General features: G+C 38.1%; 2 protein-coding genes and 1 long non-coding RNA gene across 3 annotated transcripts; 1 reads left to right on the top strand and 2 right to left on the bottom strand.

The window, feature by feature from the left end:
- Positions 1–422: 422 nt before the first annotated feature.
- Positions 423–3,435, bottom strand: LOC144661005 (uncharacterized). The gene is made up of 3 exons (XM_078521727.1): positions 3,388–3,435; positions 1,845–1,971; positions 423–706 (listed from the first exon to the last, which is right to left on the bottom strand). The coding sequence occupies exons 2-3, from the start codon at positions 1,927–1,929 to the stop codon at positions 423–425; spliced, it is 369 nt and encodes a 122-aa protein (XP_078377853.1). The 5' UTR covers positions 1,930–1,971; positions 3,388–3,435.
- A 4,056-nt stretch (positions 3,436–7,491) lies between these two features.
- LOC144661006 (uncharacterized) lies at positions 7,492–15,825 on the bottom strand. Its single transcript, XM_078521728.1, has 9 exons — positions 15,690–15,825; positions 14,291–14,380; positions 13,982–14,059; positions 12,707–12,781; positions 12,524–12,598; positions 11,178–11,383; positions 10,722–10,847; positions 8,571–10,118; positions 7,492–7,901 (listed from the first exon to the last, which is right to left on the bottom strand). The coding sequence occupies exons 1-9, from the start codon at positions 15,758–15,760 to the stop codon at positions 7,492–7,494; spliced, it is 2,679 nt and encodes an 892-aa protein (XP_078377854.1). The 5' UTR covers positions 15,761–15,825.
- Positions 15,826–17,379: 1,554 nt separating this feature from the next.
- Positions 17,380–19,799, top strand: LOC144660136 (uncharacterized). The gene is made up of 3 exons (XR_013572044.1): positions 17,380–17,667; positions 17,882–18,135; positions 19,719–19,799. It is a non-coding gene; the product is annotated as an uncharacterized LOC144660136 (long non-coding RNA).
- Positions 19,800–19,922: the final 123 nt, after the last annotated feature.

Consider the following 19,922-nt stretch of genomic DNA (forward strand, 5'->3'; position numbering starts at 1 on the left):
GCAAGCTTTATGATTAATTTTATCGAGCTCAGCAAAGGTAGTCTTATGAACGTAAGACGATCTTGATAAACGGTTTTACCTTTATCAAGAAATCCGCTACAAGTTAGGCCTCTTAGTAAGTGAGATCATGAATTGCGAGGGCGGGAAGAGGGGATGAGGTGAGTGTAGAATTTCGGCTATTCCCGCTTGTTTTTTCAACTTTATTTAGAGAGGTTGACATTTTTATAGCAACACAACAAAAAATCTATTCGCCCTGAATAACGACAACATCGCATTTTATTGCAGCTGTTAGTTGACTGCTAGTTTCTTAGGGCATTGAATGCTTTGCCGGCCAAACGTAAGCTTTTTGGCCTGAGCCTCTAGAGTTGTGGCATCCATTCTGCACTCCCCCCCCCCCCCCCCCTCCCCCTTCTATGTCCAGTCTAAAGGCTACTTGTTGCTACTATCAACTGTTCTTCTTCACAATACTGACCTGTAAAAATGACCGAGACTCTTCCCACGTCAGTTCCATATTTGTTTGTTGCCACGCAAGTGTAGTTTCCTTCTTGGCGTAATTTTTTGCTCGCACTTGTGGGTCTTTTTACCATTATAGTTGAGTTCCTTATAATTGCTGTGTATACGGGACGCGTTCCATTGGCTGAACATGACAATACGTAGCCTGGTAACACTTGCAGAACGGACGCTGGTAATTTTACTTTGGGTGGAACTATTAAAGAACAACAAATTAATTCGTTAGTGTCTTTATCCGCTGTACCAACAAATGCACGGTTCTGTTTTGTGCTATTTCCAATTTATTTATTAATTTGTTAAATCGGCTCAAGTGTATTAGCTAATCATCTTGTTTTTTAAAGACTTACTGGAGAACTAGTATCTCTTGAGTTGATTATAGATGCTGATTACTGTTTACCTGTGCAACATCGATATGAATAGCTATCACCCATTAACCCATCAAAAATCATCGCCACCGTCTTTTGTTGTCAAGTCATGTTTCTTGAAACACCGACGAAGACATTTGAAACTAAGTGAAATAATACGCTGTTGCTGCTCTTGAAATTAAGAGGTTTTTGTTATTTAAAGGATCCAAAGCTGTGCCTGGTTTAAACTTAGGAGATTTCTATGGTAAAAAGCCACCGTGGCCATCTCAGCCTAGTCTTCATGTTTTTTTTAGCTAATGTGTGCCTGTAAAACAATTCCTGTTAACTGAATACATCATTACTGGAACATCCAGTCGATCATAGTTAATAGAGGGAAATGGTTATGAAGCCCTGCAGAGTTCTTTGGTATATGTTTTTGTTCCCAATTTTGGAGGTTGCCCGTGCACAAAACCTGACAACATACAATAAGTCGTTACTTGTGTTTCTGTAACTAACCAATAGAAACATTGCGATTACGTAATTCATGCATAGTATATGAGCGCAAATCAAAAGATGTGCACGTTCGTGGACCTTCCAACATAAATCCTGGCTTTTTTTTTTTTTTTTTTGCTTCTTTGATGTTTGCCGGGATTCGTACATTTCCCTCTATTAACTATGCTTCGATGGCTGCGTCCCCAGTGTGACCAGTGACGGTTGTTGCCATGGTGGTGTAGCTGATATACTCCGTAAAAACAAAAATCTTAATTTAAAATGTTTCTTCTTTCCTCAACACCAAAACAGTAGCTAAAAAATTACGTCTGCCATTATTCGGGTGCTGAGGTAAAACGAAACATCTTATTAATTAAGATTTTAGTTTTTACGGAGTATATTACACCTGAGTGTTACGCGGAAGATGTGGTTTCAAATGTCAACGTTAATTCTTTGGTAGACGTTGTTAGGTTCGAAATAAAAAAATAGATGCGTGCTCACCTTTCAGATCTGTGCTCTCTACACTCCACCTCAGTAAGAATAGCAAGGAAATTGTTTTCATGGTGTAAAATAACTTGTCATCCATGATCACAAGAAAGGTCTTACATGTATTGTTGAACTGCCATTCCTGAAGAGAAAGACGTCATTGTTTGTCATACACTAAACAAGATCGATATCTTAATTATAATCAGTCCAAGTTAGATTTCTAATCGAAAAAGCGAGATTACTTTTGTCGTTTGTAAAAACTATATATTCATTCGTCTAAACAGTTTCATTATACCAGTTCTATTCCGCAGAGGTGGTTGCTGCGACGAATGTTGCAAATGTGATTTATAATTTGTAATCGGCTTTGCTAGCAATATATAGTCATGAAATGGAACATCGTGAACTAATCTTGTTGCTTAATTGGTCGAAGACGCCTTCATTTCTATAGATTACGAACTCTGAAAGCTAAAAGCAATCAAAACTCTGCATGATTTTGATCGTTCTGGGTAGGGCTTATTTGGTGATTTTTATTTGGCAAGATGCTAACGAAATTTGAATTTATGCCGTGGGTTACATGATAACGCAGACATGGATAATTGCTTCAGTATATACCACACAAGTTAACTAACTAGCGGACCAAAACATTGCTTTCGGTAGCGAAAGCGACACGGAAAGCCATTTTGTTTCTCTTTAGCTGCTTGGAGGTGAATGGTATTTTGCTAATCACCTCCAAGTTAAGCTATCCGTGCGCGCGAAAAGCACTATTCACTTGTGTGTGGAATATACTAATATCAAATAAAATGCGCTCGATTTAAAGTTTCTTCTTCATAACATATCTTTTTAGGTTAAAATAAAGCCAAGCCTTGTTGGAAACTGACGGTGACAATAAATTTGCAGTTTTCTGTTTGTAGACAGTGAAACTCAAGTAGATCAAAATAAAACAATAAAAAGATGGTTTCAAAAGCAAACTAATTACAGTAGTCTGAAAAAAAAAAAACGCTATCTGTCATTATTTTCCCCTGCAAGTTCGCTAAAATTAGCATCTTAGTATATATACTCCACTAAGTAAGTCAGATATAAAAATGCCCATCCAAATGTCTGGATTCTAATTTAATCAATGACGAGTGTATGTGCAAGAGATAAAATGCAAAACTGAATTATAGAACTAATGCGTTGACCAAGGTGTTAAACAAATTTCGCAACTATTCAACCCAGTGTAAACTTTGTTAAACATAATTATAAACAAAAACGCTTGGGACCTTTCGAAACATCGACCTTGTCCATAAAACATGCGAGTTTCTATACTGATCGTGAAATGACTCGGAAAGATGAAGAGTCTGTACTATCATTTGACTATTTTACAAATCATATCAAATAATTGAATTCGCTTGTATTTGCAAGAGCGTTCCCATTCATATTCACTAAACGGCGCTTTTTTGTCTTAATCACAGCAACGAATGGCAAAGTGCCTCAAGACACAAGCGATCTGTTAATATTGTAAGGCACAAACTAAAGAAATAAAACCCGGAGCAAAAGAAACAAAATATTTTTACATCACCTGGAAGATCAATATGTAACTTTCCGTTCGCTTTGTTTCGCATCTAGTCTGATTAACTGACTAAGACAAGCAAGAAAAACGAATCAAGCTTCACAGCTTCTGCTAAGAACAATACATTTCAGGTGATAGCCTTTATTTTGATTGGCCAAGGTCACAGTCAATATTTTTAGACAATATAAAGGAGTTAATTGTCTATTTTTATACACAATAGGGATGCAAAACTGAACTGAACAAGAATAATCATTTCACTGTTTGATTATAATAAACGAAAGGTAGCGACGATACCGTCCGTGATCTAATCAAATAACCACATGAACCAAACTGAGGTGGCTTACATGTATATCAGAGAGGTTGAATAGTACTTGGATCCAACCCATTCCTCACCCCATGTTCCCATATGTAAGCAAAAATAACAAAATACTGATAAGGCTCCTTAAGGAGGGAGTGGGATGAATAGTGTACTAGAATCCTAAGGGTCGCACACACAAGCGAACAGTTTCCCACGACTAGTCGATCCCCCTCGTGTAAACATTTCGCAAGAACATGTCCCCTATTATATGCCCACCTTTAAATTGTGGCCTTGGGTCCTTGAGCCCTAATAACAGCGTGGAGCCCTGAAAACGTTTGCTACAGAGCCCAGACATCTGTTTTTATTATTTTGGGAAGATGGTAGGATAGTCTAAAGTGTCAGCCGTCTTCTCGTCCTAACCGCCAGAGGAGAGGCGCACCCCTTCTCTGAGGATCGTGACCAATTGTCGCACAAAGTGAGGTTGAGCCAATCACAATCGCTTAGTATATCTCACTGTCAATCATTTCTCAGGTATTGAACACGGCAAGTCTCGAGCCAACACATTCATTTGCTGCTACTTTGAAAATAAGTTATATATAATTGTCTCTTCGCCACTAAAATCCCAACCCTCCCTCTCTTTGGTTTTGGTAAGGCGCACACCATACTATCTAGAATGTATTTTAAGTAAGGTAAATAAGACTTACGACTTAAGTACGCCTTTCCTGCATATTTAGTTGGGCTTTTGGTTCCCAGGTTTAGAGATCGACTAAGAACGTTTTTGCCTCCTCAAAGCTTATGTATGTAGCCTGTTAGTATACCACAATAGATATTAGGATATCCCCCATGTTTTCGTGCAGTTAGTTACCAACTCTGTTCGAATCTATTCAGTTTATCTGCATCAGAGGCATTTAATGAGCTGGGTAAGCTTCGTCTTATCTCCCATCTCAACTTTTTAAGGACTTAAAAAGACCTCCCCCAAGGGACTGTGGTGACAACTGGAGAGGAGTTAAGCCCTCTGACTAAGGACCTTTTTCTGGGGATTGTGGCTTGCACCGATGAAGAGGAGTAAGGACCTCTCTCAGGGGATTGTAACCCCTGGAGTGGAAAGGGATTGTGATCCACAAGAGAGGATTCTGATCTCTAATGACCAAAAACCTTGTTATTCGTTTAGTGACAGTGACCTGCTCTAGACGTACTTTATTTATAACCTCGTATCCTTAAGCTGTTTTACATGAGTTAGAAGAGTCAATGAAGTGCAATGTATATAATATATGTTTTTCGTAATCATCCTTGTAGTCATAGACAAGTAAAGCTACATTAAAAGCGTGTCGACGAAACACGAACACTGCAAACTATAAAAAAACACTTGTAATCCCTAAAAATTGTTCTACTAGCAGCTTGGTATTTTCAGTCTTCAGTATTTCCCCGTTTCTTTGACCAAGGGCTCGTCACATGACGCTTGACCACTTCTTTGTAAGCTCCATTTTTAGTACTACATTCACCCTTGTCGGTACTAACAGGGGCTTTCTGTGCAGGGATGGATTGTTGACACCTCGAAAGAAAAATTAGTTGTCGTTTTTCAATAATCATCATGATGATAGTAATAATAGTATATTACAATTATCATTCTCTTAAGATAAAAACCTGCATTAAAACAGTTTTTACTGGGTAACTGTGTCGCCACGTAGGATTTTTTTCATCTACTTCTACATTACATCTACATTACATCTTTTCAGTTGCCAAAATCACCTATTCCATTACCTCAAGTACGGTTAAAGGACGACTGACGCTTTAAGGGCGAGTATTGCTAAAAAACCCTCAGTTTGCGTATTACTAAATTAAAACAAGCTTATGCTCTTTATAGCTAGGGTTTCTACTGTGCGAGAAGAGTAGTGTGTGGGAGGCTGACTGAGATTCGGGGCCACGCAAAGCAGAGGGAAATTGTTCCGATCTCGGTGGGATTTGAGTCCATAATCTCAGGATAAGACCACCGTTGCTCTCACGATTAAGATAAAAATTCCAGACGGGAACAAGTCCTGGGTTATTCAAGTGGAAATTCATCAGATGGCATGCAAGGGGGACATAAAGGGCAAAACAGCAACTCCATACTGCGCCAATGTGTTTTCATTGATGAGTTTTCACCCATTTCTAAATGATTAGATCGAAAACGCTCTAGATCTTCCTTTTCATGAAAGGCGCTTACATTTGAATACGCTGTTCGGAATGGAGACATTTGAAAACGTAGACTCAAGCTTTTTCCATCAGGGTGAATGGTGAAAACGCATTGCCGAAAACACATTAGTTTAGACGACGCTTTAGACAAGCTGAAAAAAGGGATTTTCCTCTTAGCTCGAGCCCTACAAAGGTAAATTGGGAACCAATCGAGCAAAAGAAAAGTTATTTCGACCTTTTTAGGTTAAACTACTTTGTCAATTTTATATTGTCTTTGTGTTACACAGGTTCACAAACATTTCCGTGAATGTGTTCTTGGAGTGCGTTGCGCTTGTAAACAAGGAATCCTTTTTAATGTTGTACAATTAATTAATACACGCCAAAATATAAAATAATAACCGGGTTTCTTTTACGCCAGGAGTAACAGAAAAATAAGTACTATTTCAAAAACGAGTGCGAGTGTTTCATCACGATTTCCAAACACGAGAAAACAGATGAAAGCACGAGGCCGCTTCGGCCGAGTGCTTTCATCTGTTTTCGAGTGTTTGGAAATCGTGATGAAACACGATGCACGAGTTTTTGAAATGACTTCTCTAAAGAAACAATACAAAATTATGCAGTGTCGTATTTTTTCCCATTTTTCTTTAAAATGCCTTGTATGTGTGATTTGTTGTATTCAGTCGGCATTCATTGTATTTGTGAGCTTTTGTTTTTAATTATCCAATAGTTTCGCGTTGCACCAAATTTGTATTCTAAAAGCGTTGTGAACTTGAAGGGATTTACATATTGTTTTTGCCATGGCCGAAGGAAGGTTTCGCTCCCCGAAAACAATCGAGGAAGAAGAACTTTGTGTAGAGAGAGCAGTACCGAAGTCTACCAGATATAAAAATAAGTAGGCAATAGGGATTTTTGAGGATTGGCAACGAGTGCGAAGTGTCAATGTTCCAATACTCGAGGTTGGTGGAGTTTTTAAAGAGTATGAATTGCACAAAGTTCAGCCGCTTACACTAGGCTAGCTAGTAAGTGCGACAATTAGTGTCGATTCCAGCAGTGAGTCCGTGTCACGGAAGGTAGAAAAAGTTTCTCAGAATGTGGATATGGATACTATGCCAGTCTGTTTTGGCGACTTTAAGAAATGTACTGTAAACTTTAATTTCAAATGACTTAGGCTTGTCAGTTTGTAATTTGAAATGTTTTTCCTGGTCATTGTTTATTAAAAATTAATGATTCATGTAAAGCTGTGTTTGAGTAATATATGAATATGCAGATTAAGAACAATTTTTTCACTAGTGATGAAAACGTGATGAAACACTAGTGATGAAAACGTGATGAAACACTAGTGATTTTCAACTGGTGTTTCATTGAGTTTCCAACTCATCCACCTGACCCGAATGGGGCGCTCTGGTTGGCTTATAACGTCATGAATTATTAATGAGTTTGAGAATGAACTGTCGATCATGGCTTAAAAAAGGGGAGAAACTACATTTGTAGTTTAAACACTAAAACAGCTAAACTAGAACTAAACTGAACTTGTTTTAAAAAAATGTACACTCCACTGGAAGTGGCAGTGTGAGTATAGAATGTCCCCTGAGAGTCTTTGGAAGCGTGCATAACTAAAAGCTTAATTTAATAGGTACTTATACTCACAGATACTTCTCATGTGAGTCGGTAATTAGCTGATTATTAGCCACGAACTCGGCGATAGGAATACAGCATAGCTCTGTCTGCGTCCCTTGATGAAGTCTTGTGTCACTGATCCCGACATCCTGACGATTTTCATCTTGTTTCTTCACTATGTCACCATCACGTTTTTCTTCATCTTCAAGAGTGACATCGATTGCTCCACTGTCTTTCACAGCTGAGAAAATGGTAGGCTTTTCAAATTGCCCGGTCTGTAGCTGGTTTTTATGAATGCAGTCCGCATCCATTAACCCGTGTATTTCTCCTTGCAAATCATTGAGAGGGAGAAGCAACCCCAGACAGCATGAAAGGGACCAGTGTGGATTTTTGCGCCATTCCTTGAAGTAGCGACATAGAAACACTGCATATTGAACTGAAATAAACGAAAAAAGCAGTTCAAATTGCGTTACAAATGAACGACGTCTTATAGTTGATCATAAACCGAAGGTACACCATGTTTGCCACTACGTGCGGTAAACAGAACAAATAAAGTTTCAGCATCGTGCAATTTGTACTTTGTTATTTCCCATTAACACACCCACTTATTTGGTCTATTGAAAAAGTTTCTATTATTTCCTACACTTTTCAAAGTTCCCTTGCACTGCGTGATAGGCTAACTTATTTTCTCGTCTACAGTCTGTTGGATCGTAGCTCTGGGTCAATTATCCGGTACAAATACTCAAGTTTAGTGTAAGAAGAACGTCCCCCAAAATATCCTTTGAGATTCGAAAATTGACAAGATGACCAGCCGGAAATCACCAAAACTGGCTATTGTTTATTAAAAACAATTAAGAAACGTTAAGTAACCCAAAATTTATTGCAAAAAAAATGTCGTTTAAAATTTGGTAATATGTACCTGAAAAACTATACCTAAATTTTATAGACACTGAATGGCATCCCATACAGAACTGGTGCCTGATATAAAACTATATTCGACTAGTTTAAAGCGTTTAAAATCGGTAGGACGAATTAACAACACCCCTTCAGTCTTAAAAGAAGAAGCTTTGGCTCAAAACAAATTGTACTGATATTGTTATCTTACCAAGGAGTAGGCCAATCACCGAAGTATTTGCTCCAAGTACCAATATTTTGAACAAGACTGCGTCCATATATGTTGCGGTGGAGGAAGGTATGTTCTCCGCAGGAATTCTACTTACAGCTCCTATACCCAGGTTAACAACAGTAACAGCAATGGACGTCGCCATCAATCTGTTCTCGGTTACGTCTTGGATGGGTTTGATCCAGGAGAACAACATTCCATACATGCCAGCAATGACCCATGCCAAGCCAATGTAGGACCTGCTCTCTTGACCCACAAGAGTCAGGCCAGACGTAAGGATCACTTTACGCGACGTTTCAACTAATTCCCAATACCACGCACGATGTTCGTAGTTTTCAAAAAGAAAACGTAATCCTGAGGTCATTTCCATGCCTGGGCCTGCATCGGCATCTATTACAGTTAATATCGCTCTCCGTTTTCTCCAAAGGGCGATAAATGAAGAAACGGGCAGGACAAAGATATAGGCAGTAGAAATGTACGCCACGACAAGCCAATGATTGTAATTTGTACCTTGGCATTGTATGCTGTAATCCGCCTTCATGTACTTGTAACACAATTCTTCCTTTTCATCGCGGCAAAGTTTATGGCAGGCTATTGGTAGGACATTAGCTGTCTTGACACACGTGCTCAAGTACGTTACGTACAAGAAGAAAAACAAATTCCTGAAGACGAGTTCTTTTGTCTGTGAGATTTTTCTTGACTTTTCCTTACTTTGCAGGCTTTGACTTCGTACGATTATTGTTTTACGCACTCCATAAGTGACAAGAGACACGCCAATGGCTGCAGCATTTATTGCCATGATCGCAAGCAAACTTCCAAAGGCATTCACATGAAATCGCGAGAAAAGGCAGTGTAAAGGTGCAATCTGCAGCACATCCATCTGGAGTATTCCTGAGTATTTGGAGATTACTTGCAAGGAGCCTGGCCATTTGACGTACGAGAAAGCATGCAGTAAACCATGGGTGACCTGATAAAATCCAATCATGATCTTAAGCTTGGAAAAGAACATGTCTATCACAGGGCGGTGTCCTCCCTCTTCTTTGAATTTCTTGCTTTTCCACAGCACAAGTACAGTCAGTATAAATATGATAACTATAATAACTGACACCTGTACAACTATCCACTTCTTTGAGGGACATTGTATGCACGTTTGTAATTGTTTATAAAACCCTGAACTGCAAACTTCACAAAGTGGACCTTTGTAGCCATTTTCACACGGAGAGTCCAAACCACCTTTACAAGACTCTTCTCGTGGACACCTGTACGGCGTTGGTATCGGAAATGAGTATTGTACGCTGGCAGAGTCTAATGCTGGTAAAGATGTCATGAGATTCGCAATGAAATCTCTGTAGCGGTCTTTGTGGGTCTCGTTCCGCCATTCCCACCAATAACCAGATTTCAAAGAAACGTACTCGTCTTTGCATTTCAGTCCTCGTAAACATTTGTGACATTTCTCAAATATGTGTGTTCGATAAAATTCTGCCAAACATCTGCAAGCACGGTATCCAGCAAATAAATCAGTTTCTGTTCCTGTTTAACATTTAAGAAGAGTTACACAACCTTTTCAGGAACACTGATATGTTAACAGCATCAAAGGTAAATGTTAAATGAGTGAATTGAGATGAAATCGCGGAGAGGAGTTGAAAAGGAAGCCTACATGCTAAGAAGGTACGCGATTGAAAACACTAAGAAAAAAATAATCTCTTCTATACTGATCTTTATTATTAATATTGATTTCTTTGCTCTATGATTTCGTCTATCCAGTTATCCTTTATCCCTCCTCCCTCTTCTATATAAAAATCTTTAAAATGATTAAATATATCTCAAATTATGGTTAAACTTCCCTCTACATATCTGCAACAGTTTAATTTGGACTGCTTGAAGCCTTAACGATATGATAAGATAGTAGCGCCGATAACATCAATTCCATAGTCAGAGCAAACGGAGCCTCACAGTCAGTGGAAATGAAATGGCAAACTGTGCCTATAATCAAAGCTATCTGTTACATTTGTATTAGGGTAAACTTGCATTAATCTCTTAAAAACTGGAAGGAACATAATAGGGCGTTTTGAGGACTGTAGACCCTCTTTTATACAAAAACGTCGCATGATTATTTATATATTTTTTTGTTACCTTCTGGACAGGACTTGCAATCTTGCTTTCGTGTTCCCGGTGCTTTGTTAAATGGAACAAAAGAACCATTTGGACATTTTTTGCAGCTTTTCCCCACGTAGCCGACATCATCCGAGTAAAATCCTCCTGAAAAGGGAATATTTATGTTCCCTTTATTCCTCAATTCTACAGACATAAAGTCGGTTAATGTACTTACGATTTAAAAGTTGATGAGTATGGCATCTGTGTTTTATGGTATTTAACGCTCCAGTAATATGCCTAAGTTATTAAAATAACTTAGTGGTTTACTTCCGCCGACGTGAAATCTAAACGGTCTCGCCTGGTTTTTAATGAATTGAATGAAGTAAAAAATATTTCAGAAATTTGCAGAGTCATTCCGTGAGTAAACGACGCAGATCCTCGCATCTCGTGTGTCATCCGAGAAAAAAAACATATCCATAAAAGACTATAGCATACCTGGGGGACATTTTGTGCATACGTCAACCCCTATGGCGGAAGAATTGGAAAATGATCCCAGTGGACATGGCAACAATGTAACCACATTATGGATATCTGATATCCACCTGAATCCCGAGGTCAGGAGAGCGTAAGTAAGAGCGGAACCGTAACGGGAATTGTAATCGACAACACGAATAGCCTCTGTTAGCGAATTGACAGGATTCCTAGGAGGTAATATTTTTTAGCAGAGAAATAAATCTGAGTATCAACGTCTATAAGAAAAAAAAAACGTTAAACATATGAAGTTATGGTATTTAACAAGAAAGCTTGTTTTGCAGAATTGATAAGAAAAATTAGAAATTGGATACCGATTTTAACATTAACTTTTTTAAGGTCAATGTTAAAATAATTAAATTTATTTGATCATGTTCCCCTGTGTGATGTATTCTTGTTTACTACATGTGTACATGTCACAGGTTTAAATTGTAAAATCACAAAATAAGGCGGATTTTCACTGACGCGTAATTTGTTACTTGCGTTGGCGTGCGTAAAAAAATTAGAGACAATGCATGAACGAATTTTTACGCGCGTAGACGCACTTAAAAAATTACGCATCAGTGGAAATCCACCTTAACAGCGAAAAGTTAGAGAAATAATTGAATTTCGGTGTTTTTCAATCATCTCCGACTCTTCGCCGAAATTGGTCCACTTCATGCGTCGAACTTCTATTGAGCCAAAGTTATAACATTAAATGAATTAGGTCCTATGGTTGTTTCTTCGTCTGATTCGTGCTGTTCGTCCGAGGTAAATACGCCCGTGCTCTTTTTTGTCATTAAATTCCTATATGTTCACATTAGAGCTACAGTTCACAGCGGTCAAACGCAAAAATTGACGTCACATCCGGTCTTTGCCGCCTCGAACTTTTGACTCGAAAGTGGGCAAACGTTTTCAAGAAATTGTTAAAGAAATAGTACTGTGAAAGAACAGTTCAAGCTGGGACACTCAGTGAAGATGAATAATCAAATTTCCAATCCATAAGCGGCGTATAAACCTTAACTTTCCAGGGACGGCGTTAACTTTTGGCTTTAAAGCGAAAGTTTACGGAAAATTTAAGACTTTGTATGGAAAACTTTGGCGGGAATTACACAGGAACTGCGCACGCGCGCTGCGTTTGACCGCTGTGTGGAGCTACAGTGACTTGAGCCTTGAGCCTTGAGCCTTGAGACATTTTTTTAATGTATTGCTTAACTAAGTGGCCAACGCCCGTTTTTTAATTCAAAGTTTCTGACATGTTTCCCACCCTCTATAACGAGGGAATCCGCCGGGATATGAGTACATGTGAAATATAAGCAATATGCACTAACAGATGTATTGTGACATGGTTTTCTCTTGATTTAGTTACATATATCACTTTTGTAAACGTTCTGTCTGTTACCACTCTGAGAAGAACAAAATACACTGCATATTATAATACTGTTGAAAAGATTGTCTGTGTATTATTCAGCACTATATCTTCAAGTATTTATATCATCAAACTAATACGTCACATTCGAGAATCTTCAACATTGTGGCCAAAGAAGGAATCTAGGCCCAATATCTTCAGCTTCGTTCGTAGCAAATATCTGTCAAAGAGATTTTAAATAAAGAGAACATATCATGAAGTAAGCTGAAAGTTGTTTTCCTTTTTTTTTTCTTTGTTTGTTTGTTTTTGCTTTTAGCCCTGGGTTAGGTTTTAGAAAGTGTATAACACAGTATTGGTGACATTTTACCATATTATCATTTCTCACCGGTTTCGAGAAGGCTAGCTAGAACTTTGCCAAGAATCCCTGAAATTATTTAGCAATGGGAACAATTTACATACCGCCACTTTCAAATCGATCGCGACATTTTGACCTTTGATAAAGCGGTTACCATTTACTTCATACCATCAAGCGAAAAAGGCTAGATGGTAAGTTGAGTTTGGTTGATGCCAATCCTCCGGCACTTGTTATGTCGTATCTCGCGAGTGAGTCCCGTAAGTTTTCTCTTTTGCACAATGGTATTTATCTCTTGTTAAAATTCCCCAAAAAGGATTTAAATAAATGGGCTTCGAAGTTTTAACCCTCGAACGTAGGAGCAAACTCATATATCCACCTTGGTACAGCGATGGTGGTGGGTTGGGGGGGGGGGGAGGATTGAACCTCCTAAGGTCTTCGTTCTTTAAACGCGAAGCGCAATTATTTTGCTCCGGGGAGAAAGCCCTTGGCTTACTCGACAAACTGACATAGTTTTTTGCTGGCTTTGACGTCATACGTCGTCATATGACGTCATTAGAACCGCGATCTTGGATTTTACCATTTTCTTAGAAAGTCAGAAGATAACGCAAATATATACAAAATCAAGCCAGGATGCTTATGGAATGTAAATTTAAACACATCATACGAACTTAATTAAAAAATAAAAAAAAAATAACCCAAAATATCCAAAAAAAAACGTGCAGGTATTTATGACGTTGTCAAAGCAAAAACCATGGGAAAATGGTTGGCACAACAAAACGTCTACAAGGGATGAATGAACGGATAGCTAGTTTCAGCACTATAGAGTAAATCATAAGTTTCAAAAACCCTTAAAGAAGCGGTTCCACCCCCACCCCCCCCCCCTCCCCCTTGTACGTCCGAGGGTAAAATGATGGAAATTAGAGTTGGAGAAAATCGGATTTATTTATTTGGTCACCGAAATTGAGGGTTGTCTTTCGGCCAAATGTGTGTTTTAAAAAGTCTCAGGAGGCTTAAACGACTTCTTTAAACTCCTTTGAAAAATAATTAAGAATACTCTTAACTCACATATGCATTCCGTTTTTGTATCTTCCCCACCTAAATGCCTCTGGTTCGATTGTCGTTATAGGATTATCCAAGAACATTCTTGAAAGGTGGCAGCAAAAATAACGTAATTAGCATAGCAAGTATTGCAGTACCCGTTTTGATGTAAGACTTTGTTTGAACTCATGATGCTAACAATTTACCTTTTTTTCATAAGTATATTCAGGTATCTTTCTATTCTTGCTCCGTAAAGACTTAGTCTAGCGTGACTCGAGAGTTTCTTTCTTTTACTTTCCATTTACTCTCCACTTAGTAGTCATTGCTGTTACTCACAATATATGAGGCTGCATCTCCTGTTCGAGTGGATTAACATTAAAGAAGGCTCGATGTGGAATTTTCTCTAATTGGTTGGCACTCAGAAATCTAGGAGTTAAAAGTAAACATAGCGTGCTAAAAAGGCGCAATACTTTGACTTGTTTTAATAATACATTTTTAACACACTTTTAACTGGAATTAGTGTTTGCGCAACCTAAACTTTTTGCGTAAACTTTTGCCGTGTTTAAAACAAGTATACACGGCTTTGGTAAAAATTTCTTTACCGTGGCAACATAAAAGGTTAAGGATACCATATTTTTGTCTTTGAGGCTACCTTAGTCAATAAGACAAAAATATATATTGGACACAAAAAAACTTTCACTGGGCATTTTTTAAAACAGGGTATGTTTGACCTTTTTTATATTACCATTGCAACAAGTCTTTAACCTTAGTATTACTTTTTCGACTGATAAATACTTTAAAAACTGAATATGATATTTATTAGGCTAGCTATGTAGAGTATAATTGCGAGCCACCTTAGCAAGCAATTTCCCCACTCGTCCAATCTACTTAAGCTGTGCGGCATCAGATAGTTGTAATATGTAAAATCATAAAAAAATGTCATGATATTTTTAGTTTTTAAATTCTTAACTTTTAAAACTTCACTCTCTGCATGTATAGATATTTTAGCTCACTAGATTAATTTAGTTAGGTATTTTTATATTTTATTTTTATATTATATTTTATGAATGTGGCAAAGTTTACACCAGTGAGACGGGAAGCCTATGCAAGACAGGATCAAAGAGCACGACCGGGACATCCGACTCGCCCGTACCCAGACCTCCGCCGTTGCAGAGCACACCAACAACACCGGACACTACCCGCTTTGGAATGAGGTAAAGTTTATTGATCGTGACCCACACTGGTACAAACGCAGGGTCAAAGAGGCAATTCACTTAAGAATTCACCCTAATAATATTAACAGGGATAATGGAATTGAAATTCCTGAAGCATGGATGCCCACGATCAAAAAGCACAACAACAGGAGAACTGTACGACAGCGGATCGCTGAGGGAACAACAGGACACAGAAACAGCGAGGATCGAAATGCACCAATCACAGCTGTTGAAAACCAACCAATAACAGCGCGGCAGCGTGCTTTATAAGTTCACGCACAACCAGTCGACCTTATCGCCTGATGAAGACTAGCAATGTGCAGTCGAAACGTCGCGATCTCCATCACACGTGACTACGTCGTGAGACAAACGAAAAATACTTTATTATTATGTAAAATCAGTTGTTATATGTCTCATCCTTGAATCAAACTTAAAGATTATATTAGGTCAAGTTTTCACACTCTTTATAACGCTAAAAAGACATCAAAACGCAGCAAACGTAACTTATAACTAGTACGTACAGCGAGAAAAGGTCAGTAGTCCTTGCAAAGGTTTCGTTTGATATAGAGATTATTCTGTTATCTTGCAGCATTCTGACAATCAGTTAACATAAGTTACGATTACGGTTACATGGGAGGGCAAGGTACGCTCTGGGACATTCATAACAAAGGGAAGTCAAGCATGACTGGTTGAAGTCCTTTTGTTTTGTATGTCTCAGCGCGTAGATTGCCTTCTAGCAAGATGTTATTTGTACCATGCGATCGTTAGCTACAAACGGCTCATTTATTTTACTTGTGTTTCTTCTTCAACTGTAGTCCACTCACTGACTAGTTAAAGATAATACTTACTGCACCATTGCATTGATACCTTGATATAATTATGTACTAGCTTACGTTACCTTAGGTCATGTTACTTAGATTTGGGACATTTTTTTTTAAACCAGTACTAAAATGTGGACCTGTCGGCAAGTCAAGGCTCCAGTAAGTGGGTTGTTGTAAGTAAAAGTTCTTTGACAAACAACGTAGAAATGCTGGGAACCGCCTTTGATTAATGTTAAATTTTGGAGAATGGAAATTATGTTTATACTGATGGCTTTATGGATGAGATACTTGCAGCAATGAGAGACGTTGCAGAGAATAGAACAAGTCCTTTGGCAAATATTGAATTTTGTTGTACGCAAGGTCTCTATGAACAAAATAAAGATAGACCTCAAATTAGTATTTGACGTGTCTAAAAAAGCTACGCCACGAAGAAGAAGAAGACGAAGAAGAAGAAGAAGAAGAAGAAGAACAAGAAGAAGAAGGAGAAGAAGAAGAAGAAAAAGAAGAAGAAGAAGAAGAAGAAGAAAAGTAGAGTAGAGTAGATTAGTTAAGGAGCTTCCTACACAACACTGTAGAGTGATAGTGATAAATGTAACAACTGGAGTGTTTTACTGAGTAAACCAACATATATGAGCTAAAGAGGGTAGCACGTTTTGCAAAGCTTCTTATTGCGGAGAAATTCTATTTATCTGACAATCCCCTGGCAATTTCTCTCCTTCTAAACTACAGATCTAGAGGAGTTGCTAAGGAATTGCCAAAAATGGTTTTGTTACAAGCCATTTTGGAGCGTTTGGTAATGCTAAATGGTTTTTTGAAATAGAAAAAAAATAATATTGCATTACAGTGGACGCTACTAAAGAAAGTCTGTAAATACGAGCATTTATTACGGCATAACTTGTATAATAAATCGAATTTCTTAATAATCGTACAAAGCATGCGCCCGTTCTTTAAGTGCTGGCACTGATTTTATTGTTCAGATTTATATGTCTTTTCAGTTTGCGGGGTTTCTTATTCTGGTCACGTGACTTGTCAAATATGGCCGTGAACTGAAATTCTTGAAGGACTCTACAATGGAACTGTGCAAACAGCATATCTGTAGAAAGCCCGGTTTTTAAAGAAGACCGTCAGAATCTTTTGTTAGTAACAAAAGAATATTTATTTCACGCAGAAAAAATAAATGTTTTTATGTAGCTTGTGATGCAATCGTGTCCAAGCTTCCGGTGAGGGATTACGTCATCGCTTCTTACATAAAAGTGAGGCTACCCGGGCTCTAGTTCGATCTTCGCGTAACCATTGTCACAGCATGGCGCATTTCATTTTTCCCTCCCTCCGCTCCCTGTTTTATATCTTAACGAACGTGAGGCGGGTTTTTCCCCACCTTTGCCAGTGCGGCGCGTAACCAGAACTGGATATCTGATGACGTCATATTTTTTCAAAATGGCGCCCGCTTCAAGGGACAGTATAGTGGTAGAGTTTTTAGGTCCTGTATACGCGCTGAAGTACCCATGTCCCACAGTACTTTGGGAACTTAGCCTTTGAACAACAAGGTAACAGACGAGTGTGAGAAAATGGCGTCTTTTCACGTGTTCTTTGAGTTCTAGAGGAAAAAATATTGATTTTTGGAGCATTCGATAGCATGAGGCTGCTTGACCAAGCATCAAACATCTAAAGATAAAAGGTGCGTAGCAATTTTTTCCATCTTTGGAAAAATTATTTTAAGAATCTGTATACAATTTGGTTTGATTTCGTACTATTTTCGTTGTAGTGCAAGACTTATTCACATAGTGCTGTGGTTTTGAAGATACAACTTTGTGTCGCGCCATGTGCGTTATTTGTAAAGTGATACATCGACTGGACTGCTTATGCCATGTTCGTTTAATGTTCTTTTGCAGTCTGTTGGAAAAGCACATCGCTTTCGTGAAGAAAAGATGCCGGTTGTGTAAGAAAACCTTATCAAAGTGAAAAATGGTCCAGAACTGCTTTAAGACAGCGGTTTGAAACGAAATTTTGGAGTTTTTTGACATCGATGTTGAGTGAGTAAGACACCAAAGATGTTCACCCGAAGAAAGTGTATTCAGCTTGCAGTCAACCAGGTCCATCCTGTCAAAAGCATCAATTTCATCTTTTACTGGTGGATTAAAATAAGGTAGGTTTTTATTTGTACATGTATCAGACCCATGGGTAAAAACAATAGTAAGCTTATACCTGGCTGAAAACAATGCAAATAATTAATTGTCTTTGTGACATAAATCACAGCAGAAAATTTAACAACTCTGCATACTGTTATTGCTGTTTTTTTTTTTTTGTTCAACCAGTTTGCAAGTTATTTTGTCTGTGCCGCATGGGTCTGGACATTGCCGTCAGGCAATGTCCCCTGTTTTTACCCCTGTTTTATGAGTCAGATGAGTCTGAGTCAATGAGTCAAATCAGTAGAAAAGTGATTTTCACACAAAGTTAGTTATAACCTATTGAACCACAATAATTTTTACCTGAGTACAAATTACCTTAGAAGCACTCCAAATCATTTGCATGTGGTTAGGTTTTATTTGTTAGTTATGGTTGCACTGGCTTTTTCAAATAACTTCTCTTATATAATTTATTATTTTGTGGGAGGTGCAGTGGCCCATTAATGGCTAGCATGCTGGACTCTAGATTAAGCAGTCCAGGTTCGGGGCCCGGCCAGGGCACTACATTTTGTTCTTGGGCAAGAAACGTGCCTCTCTCACCCAGATGTATAAATGGTTACTGGTGAATTTGCTGTCAGGGGTATCCTTGTGATAGACTAGCATCCCATCCATGGGGAGTAAAATACTCCTAGTCGCTAAATGCTACAGAAACCGGAATAAGCTCTGGCTGTGTTGGCCACTAGGCTTGGACGCAGACTTTATTTTGAATCATGCACTCATGACTCATTGACGTATAAGACTCATATAATATTTATTTTCATTTCTGGTATTTTTGTAGTATTTACGTAATTGTTCATGGGTATATCTTGCTTGTTAAGTTTAGGGTGACTGACTAAATTTTAAATTCATGTTAGCATTTCTTGCACTAAAAATTAAGAATTTCAAATTTGAGAGCATCTATGGTAATTATAATAACCTTATATCCAAAGCTGATCTCCCCTAATTTAACTGCTTAGCTATCAACCATATGATCCTTAATTTATCTTTTGAATCATTGCTGAGAAGAACAGATTTTTTACTATGGATGAAAAAAGATAAAAAGTGAAACTTGCCACTTCACAATTAAGGTGGACATGATTAGGGTATGGGGAGAAACTGGACTGCTGTAACAAAATCTTTTTTACCTTGTATATGTATATATACCCATGGTATAAATGTCAATAAAAAGTGTTCACAAATTTTATTATCTCTTGCTATCCAAAAAATATGGGGGGGGGGGGGGGAGGGGGGTTCACATGGTATTTAGCACTGAAATATAGTGAAAGCTTGATTCAACAAATGAGGCTATCATCTTTTCAATTCAGGCCTTGGCCTCATATCCTGAAATCTTAGTGGTTGTGGAGATAATATGTGGGAGAAATATGTGGTAGAATATTGTTTGTGAGTCTTGCACTAGCTGCAATCCACAGACTTGGCAGTATGCAAATGCTGACAGAATCATTTTCACCTCTCAGTGATAGCTAATATATGTAAAAGGAAATAAATAATTATATGAGTTGAGCTGCTCTCATTGCATTTGCTAAAATTATACTATTTTTTCCAGGTCATTGCAAGAAAGCTTTAAAAGAGGAAAAAAGGAAGTTATGATATGATCAAGGAACATAATAAAATAACTTTTGAATGAGTGGTGTTGAATGCTTTTTTCAAGTTACCATAAATGCTTGTTTCAACCCTGCTTTCACACAAAATACAAACACTGCAAAATTTTGAGTATAAACAGAAAAGTGATTGAAGTTCCTGAGGCAGC

This window comes from Oculina patagonica, chromosome 7, assembly GCF_052425735.1.
Source record: "Oculina patagonica isolate OP01 chromosome 7, crgOcupat, whole genome shotgun sequence".
In the NCBI taxonomy this organism is placed as follows: domain Eukaryota; kingdom Metazoa; phylum Cnidaria; class Anthozoa; order Scleractinia; family Oculinidae; genus Oculina; species Oculina patagonica.

Coding starts and splice junctions, on each gene's coding strand:
- LOC144661006 (XM_078521728.1), bottom strand. CDS start 15,760: ATGCTGCAAGATAACAGAATAATCTCTATATCAAACGAAACCTTTGCA. Junction 14,381..15,689: donor ACTACTGACCTTTTCTCGCT/GTACGTACTAGT, acceptor TTTAACTCCTAG/ATTTCTGAGTGCCAACCAAT. Junction 14,060..14,290: donor GAGATGCAGCCTCATATATT/GTGAGTAACAGC, acceptor CCACCTTTCAAG/AATGTTCTTGGATAATCCTA.
- LOC144661005 (XM_078521727.1), bottom strand. CDS start 1,929: ATGGATGACAAGTTATTTTACACCATGAAAACAATTTCCTTGCTATTC. Junction 707..1,844: donor AGAGAGCACAGATCTGAAAG/GTGAGCACGCAT, acceptor GTTCTTTAATAG/TTCCACCCAAAGTAAAATTA.